We start from the raw sequence: 7,500 nt of genomic DNA, 5'->3' as shown, positions 1-7,500 counted from the left end.
AAAGGATGCAAAGGCAATTAGTCAAATCAGGACTACTCTTGATTTGTAAAACTAAATAAAAGATTCTGGGCCAATCATTGGGCCTATTTTTTCCACTCAATGACTGAAGCTATTGGTTGTAATATGTCTGATTATTTTCAGCTACAATTGTTTTAAGAAGAATGAAGACACAAGACCATAATTGATGCCATTTCAAATGCATCATGCTCTGAATCATTCACTTACATCCTTTTTCTCAAGTATTATTGGCTAGAAAAACGGCGTTCCTGAATTGTACCGTGGTCATCAACATAGCGCAAGATGACAGACAGCTGAGAATGACAGCTAATGTCTGTGGTCTCGTCAATTTGCCAGGAAAAGAAGTGTGCCCTGTTAAGTTCCTTTTCTAGCTCTGTTTCAATCGAATGGTGAATGGCTGCAATTAGATCGTTCTGGATTGTTTTTGACATGCCTGTGAGAAGACGGTGGAGCTTTCCAGATGTTCTGCCAGAACACGGTCATACTTCGCTATCACCTCCGCAAGTTCCCTGTAATTGCCCTTGTTGTCAGAATTTTCCCCTTCGTTATGCCCCCTGAAAGACAACTCTAGCATGCCTAGGTAAGCCGTTGCATCTAACAGACGTTTTACCACCTCCCTATTGCCACGCACTTTAGCGTTGTGCTGTTGAATTTGCAGCCGCACACCCTCATCCACTAACCGCTCTATAGGCATGGTGCCGCCTAGCAATGAAAGGCGGATAGCAGCACCAACGTAGTCTTGACATTTGTCGTGGCTCTTGGTTGCCCTGTCAATATTTTTTATATCAGTAAATCCATGAAAAGACCACGTTGGAGAGTTGACATTCATTAGTAAACAGGGCCAGCAATATAACCGATTGTTGGTAATGCTACCAGTCACCCACGAGTAGCCTACCTAGCAAACCATGTAGCACTCACGACACTGACTCTGCCGTTGCTTTTGGTGATTTCAATCTTTGGAATTGGTCTACCTGTTGCTTTAATGGCCAACTTGTCATTGTAACTCACCCCATGGAATGGTTTCTGTAATAAAACATGAACAATGTCCTCGGTTTCCATAGTTTACTTTATTTGCTAATTTGCTAATGTGTTCTCATTATTAAAATGATCAGATATTCTTGCTTAACTGTGTCTCTTAGACTGAGCAGATTATCTTTCGTAGCCTAGATTTGAGGGGATAACCCCACCCACCATATCCAGGGCCTCTGCTTATTGGTTTATAGCGCAGACGTGACTCCAGCCTATTCGTTAATAGATTTTAGCGCTATCCAGACCCCTAAACTAGTCACACCCTCTCAGAGGAGGATCGTCCTCCTCTCTGCCATTGAAGTCAACGCATTCCACGAGCCGCCAGCGCAGGCAGAGAAATGAATGGGAGTCAATGGAGGGTAGAGGGAGGAAGGTCCTCCGGCAGTAATTTTCGATAGCGATAGGGGGTGCTAATGTCATCTTTACCCAGGGAAACTAACATTACATATACAAAGGTATTAAAGTAGTCCTATTTAAGGGTTTTAATTAATCACAGTAGTCTGGGCAAAGTACACTTTTTATTCTCAAAATGTTAAGGAGGATCTTCCTCCCTCTCCTCAATGGAGAAGCCTCCACTGATATATATATACATATAATAAACATACAATTATATTAGTATTTAATAATTATTGTATATAATAATAAATAATATCTATGTATATTTATAGAGAGAGAGAAGTACAGTAGTAATGGAATTAGGATGAATTCTATACGGTGTCTAGAGAGGTAGAGTAGTTATGGAATTAGGGTGAACTCTATACGGAGTCCATAGAGAAGTACAGTACTTATGGAATTAGGGTGAACTCTATACGGTGTCCATAGAGAGGTAGAGTAGTGATGGAATATGAGTGAACTCTATACAGTGTCTAGATAGAAGTAGAGTAGTGATGGAATTAGGGTGAACTCTATACAGTGTCTAGATAGAAGTAGAGTAGTGATGGAATTAGGGTGAACTCTATACGGTGTCCATAGAGAAGTAGAGTAGTGATGGAATTAGGGTGAACTCTATACAGTGTCTAGAGAGAGGTAGAGTAGTGATGGAATTAGGGTGAACTCTATACGGTGTCTAGATAGAAGTAGAGTAGTGATGGAATTAGGGTGAACTCTATACGGTGTCCATAGAGAAGTAGAGTAGTGATGGAATTAGGGTGAACTCTATACGGTGTCCATAGAGAAGTAGAGTAGTGATGGAATTAGGGTGAACTCTATACATTGTCTAGAGAGAGGTAGAGTAGTGATGGAATTAGGGTGAACTCTATACAGTGTCTAGAGAGAAGTAGAGTAGTGATGGAATTAGGGTGAACTCTATACGGTGTCCATAGAGAGGTAGAGTAGTGATGGAATTAGGGTGAACTCTATACAGTGTCTAGAGAGAAGTAGAGTAGTGATGGAATTAGGGTGAACTCTATACAGTGTCTAGAGAGAAGTAGAGTAGTTTTGGAATTAGGGTGAACTCTATACAGTGTCTAGAGAGAAGTAGAGTAGTGATGGAATTAGGGTGAACTCTATACAGTGTCTAGAGAGAAGTAGAGTAGTGATGGAATTAGGGTGAACTCTATACAGTGTCTAGAGTGAAGTAGAGTAGTGATGGAATTAGGGTGAACTCTACAGTGTCTAGAGAGAAGTAGAGTAGTGATGGAATTAGGGTGAACTCTATACAGTGTCTAGAGAGAAGTAGAGTAGTGATGGAATTAGGGTGAACTCTATACGGTGTCTATAGAGAGGTAGAGTAGTGAACTCTATACAGTGTCTAGAGAGAAGTAGAGTAGTGAACTCTATACAGTGTCTAGAGAGAAGTAGAGTAATGATGGAATTAGGTTGAACTCTATACAGTGTCTAGAGAGAAGTAGAGTAGTGATGGAATTAGGTTGAACTCTATACAGTGTCTACAGAGAAGTAGAGTAGTGATGGAATTAGGGTGAACTCTATACGGTGTCTATAGAGAGGTAGAGTAGTGAACTCTATACAGTGTCTAGAGAGAAGTAGAGTAGTGAACTCTATACAGTGTCTAGAGAGAAGTAGAGTAATGATGGAATTAGGTTGAACTCTATACAGTGTCTAGAGAGAAGTAGAGTAGTGATGGAATTAGGTTGAACTCTATACAGTGTCTAGAGAGAAGTAGAGTAGTGATGTGTTGCTCTCTCTTCCTCAACAGACTCATCCACGACTACCTTAGTGTGGCGCCTTTCGCAGACTACCTCGACAGCATGTTCTTCAACCGGTTCTTACAGTGGAAATGGTTAGAAAGGTAACGACACACTTCCTCTCTCTCTCTCCCTCTCTCTCTCCGTCTCTCTCTCTCTCTCTAACCGATTCTTACAGTGGAAATGGTTAGAAAGGTAACAACACACTTCCTCCCTCTCTCTCTCTGTCTCTCTGTCTCTCTCTCTCCCTCTCTCTCTCTGTCTCTCTCTCTCTCTCTCTAACCGGTTCTTACAGTGGAAATGGTTAGAAAGGTAACGACACACTTCCTCCCTCTCTCTCTCTGTCTCTCTGTCTCTCTGTCTCCCTCTCTCTCTCTGTCTCTCTCTCTCTGTCTCTCTCTCTCTCTCTCTCTAACCGGTTCTTACAGTGGAAATGGTTAGAAAGGTAACGACACACTTCCTCCCTCTCTCTCCCTCTCTCTCTCCCTCTCTCTCTCTGTCTCTCTGTCTCTCTCTCTCTCTGTCTCTCTCTCTCTCTCTCTAACCGGTTCTTACAGTGGAAATGGTTAGAAAGGTAACGACACACTTCCTCCCTCTCTCCCTCTCTCTCTCTGTCTCTCCGTCTCTCTCTCTCTCCGTCTCTCTCTCTCTCTAACCGGTTCTTACAGTGGAAATGGTTAGAAAGGTAACGACACACTTCCTCCCTCTCTCTCTCGGTCTCTCTGTCTCTCTCTCTCTCTCTAACCGGTTCGTACAGTGTATGGTTTGAAAGGTAACGACACGCCACCTCCTTCCCCTTCCTCCCCCCTTGCTATCTCTCTTTCTATCCCTCTCTCTCTCACTCGCTCGCTCCCCCCCTCCCCCCCGCCATTTACTTCTTCAGCCGATTCTTACAGTGGAGATGTTTTAAAGAGTTACAGACACACTTCCTCTCCATCTCTCCCTCCCTCTCTCTTACTCTTCCTCTCCCTCAACCTCTCTCTCCCTCTCTCTCTCTCTCTCTCTCCTCACTCCTCACTCCTCACTGCTCACTGCTCACTCCTCACCCCCCACTCCTCACTCCTCACTCTTCTCTCCTCACTCCTCACCCCCCACTCCTTTCTCCCCACTCCTCTCTCCTCACTCCTTTCTCCTCACTCCTCACTCCTCTCTCCTCACTTCCTCACGCCTCCCTCCTCCTCACTCTGCACGCCTCACGCCTCATGCACTCCCTCAACCTCTCTCTCCCTCTCTCTCTCTCTCTCTCTCTCTCTCTCTCTCTCTCTCTCTCTCTCTCTCTCTCTCTCTCTCTCTCTCTCTCATTCTTCCTATCTCTTCTCTGATGTCTTCATCCTCTGGGTTTTGGCTCGGACTGTAATCCAAACCCACAGCGTTCCCAAAAGCGTTCCCAAAAGCGTCCCCAAGAACTCAAGCTGCTAAGGGCTCCCGTTGGGCCTCTGATTTGTTTACGTAGCCGTGCTCACACGAACCCCACAGAAGCCCTTTGACCTCCACATTTATCTGCCTTCATTCGCAAACACACATGTCTTCAACCTTGGTGTCGCAGTCGCTAATATCCGAGAGATGACAACAGCATAGTCAGTGACACAGGCTCGATAGTAGAGGGCAGATATATATTCCCCTCAGTAGGACTCTCAGGCTGCCTTTCTCAGGCACTCCTCACTCCTCACTCCTCACTCCTCACTCCTCACCTCCTCACGCCTCACGCCTCATGCACTGCTCACTCCTCACTCCTCACTCCTCACTGCTCACTCCTCACCCCCCACTCCTCACTCCTCACTGCTCACTGCTCACTCCTCACCCCCCACTCCTCACTCCTCACTCCTCACTCCTCACTGCTCACTGCTCACTCCTCACTCCTCACTCCTCACTGCTCACTGCTCACTCCTCACCCCCCACTCCTCACTCCTCACTCTTCTCTCCTCACTCCTCACCCCCCACTCCTCTCTCCTCACTCCTCTCTCCTCACTCCTCACTCCTCTCTCCTCACTTCCTCACGCCTCTCTCCTCCTCACTCTGCACGCCTCACGCCTCACGCCTCATGCACTGCTCACTCCTCATGCCTCACGCCTCATGCCTCATGCCTCTCTCCTCCTCACTCCTCACTGCTCACTCCTCAGGCACTGCTCACTCCTCCCTCCTCACGCCTCACTCCTCACTCCTCATGCACTGCTCACTCCTCCCTCCTCACGCCTCACTCCTCACTCCTCATGCACTGCTCACTCCTCCCTCCTCCCTCCTCACGCCTCACGCCTCATGCACTGCTCACTCCTCACTCCTCTCTCCTCCTCAATCCTCAATCCTAACATCTCACGCCTCTCTCCTCCTTACTCCTCCCTCCTCCCTCCTCCCTCCTCACGCCTCACGCCTCATGCACTGCTCACTCCTCACTCCTCTCTCCTCCTCAATCCTCAATCCTAACATCTCACGCCTCTCTCCTCCTTACTCCTCACTCCTCACTCCTCACCCCTCTCTCCCCACGCCCCACGCCTCACGCCTCTCTCTTTCTGACGCCTTTCTCCTCCTCACTCTTCACTCCTCACTCCTCACTGCTCACTCCTCACTCCTCTCTCCTCCTTACTTCTCTCTCATCACTCCTCATGCCTCCAAGCTCGCGGCTCATGGCGGCATGTGACCGCATTTGCAGCCGATGTGGCAACACTTCCTGATTTGACACTTTGGCGGTGGAGTGATTTCGTAAGCGGAGCTCTAACTGTTGCTGCGAGGGTGAGATGAGCGGACCTGTTATATAAAAATGCTGCCAAATAAGACGATGCTTTCTTCGTCTTATTAGGCCTGAACGACCAAAGTTTGTGTAAAAATAGACAAAAAGGCTGCTTTCCATTCAAAACATTGAAGAGTGTGTTTCAGCCCTGCCAGGTCTAAGGATGTGACGTGTGTTTGGGTGGCTTTCATCTGATGTGCGTTAGAACAGGATCAGTGTAAGGTGACTGCGTGATGGAAACTTGTTGTTATTATAAGTTCTTAGTTCCCCTTTCCTTCTCTCTCTCTCTCTCTCTCTCTCTCTCTCTCTCTCTCTCTCTCTCTCTCTCTGTAACGGTATATCCCTCTCTCTCTCTCCTCTACAGACAGCCGATCACTAAAAACACATTCCGCCAGTACAGGGTACTGGGCAAAGGAGGATTTGGAGAGGTGAGTGCCTTGCCTGTCTTCATGCTCATATTCCAATAGATGTCTTCAATTTGGTAAATGTGTTGTACTACCAGATTCGTAGGGATAGGCGCGCTCTACTTCAAAACAAATATATAAATGCGTTTTCAGGTGCGAGTAAAAGAATGTTAACTATTGGTAGAATGAAAACCGCACTCTCAAGCTTTTCTCTTTTAACAATAAGACCAGTTTATTTTATTACAGACGCGTTTCGGCCTTACGCGTGTGACACACACTGACGATGGCGTAAGGCCGAAACGCATCTGTAATAAAATAAACTGGTCTTATTGTTAAAAGAGAAAAGCTTGAGAGTGCGGTTTTCATTCTACCAATATTGTACTACCAGATAGCTTGTCCTCTAGTGCCCGGTCGAGATAAACCTTATTGCAGTTCAGAGTGGTATAGATTCTGTGTAGATTTTTACAGAGGAACAAAAAAGCTCACACAACCGACCCAGTTTCCCCTAGATCCCATGAAGTGCATATCTGCAGACCATGTCTTCATGTCTGGGATGTGTGTGTGTGTGTACCAATTGGGACTGACTTGTGTGTGTGTGTGTGTGAGGTAGTTGGGCCTACCTTGTGTCTGTGTGTGTGTGTGTGGTGTGTGTGTGTGTGTGTGTGTGTGTGTGTGTGTGTGTGTGTGTGTGTGTGTGGTAGTTGGGCCTACCTTGTGTGTGTGTGTGTGTGTGTGTGTGTGTGTGTGTGCGGTAGTTGGGCCTACCTTGTGTCTGTGTGTGTGTGTGTGTGTGTGTGTGTGTGTGTGTGTGTGTGTGTGTGTGTCCTCAGCAGGTCTGCCTGCCCTGAATATTCCCCTGTGGTGGCGCCCATGTATCTCTCTTGGCTATCTTCCCCTAACATAAAGAAAGAAAGAGAGAGAGAGAGAGATCACTTTTGTTATACTCAGGAAAATATGTTAAATTCTGCTACTGCTATTGCTTGGGGACTTTTCCAAAGCGGCCAAACATCTCACTGTCACATGCAAGCACTCATACCCAACACCCCAGCCCATGTGTTAACACAGGGTGCACTACAACCCCTCATACCAATACAACCCACAAAGATGTCTTCATGAGCAGTTCATTGGTGTTATCAAGTGGGCATCTTTGTCAGTGTTTTGTTGCGTACGGCCCATGATG

The 7,500-nt window shown here is 46.5% G+C and overlaps 1 protein-coding gene across 2 annotated transcripts in view; it reads left to right on the top strand.

Annotated features, from left to right (window-relative positions):
- The window catches only part of grk6 (G protein-coupled receptor kinase 6), a 59,397-nt gene that overhangs the window by 30,837 nt on the left and 21,060 nt on the right, over positions 1 to 7,500 (top strand). Inside the window, exons 6-7 of one of the 2 annotated variants that reach the window (XM_080831821.1) lie at positions 3,203 to 3,295; positions 6,281 to 6,344. In XM_080831821.1, the coding sequence (XP_080687947.1) occupies positions 3,203 to 3,295; positions 6,281 to 6,344 (157 nt within the window). Of the gene's footprint in view, positions 1 to 3,202; positions 3,296 to 3,851; positions 3,877 to 6,280; positions 6,345 to 7,500 lie in introns of those variants that run through there. The other variant, XM_080831822.1, reaches the window with a different exon arrangement.

Source organism: Sprattus sprattus, assembly GCF_963457725.1.
Source record: "Sprattus sprattus genome assembly, chromosome: 1".
Lineage (NCBI taxonomy): Eukaryota > Metazoa > Chordata > Actinopteri > Clupeiformes > Clupeidae > Sprattus > Sprattus sprattus.
Note: the sequence above shows the minus strand (reverse complement) of the source record. Positions and strands in the feature narration are given on the sequence as shown.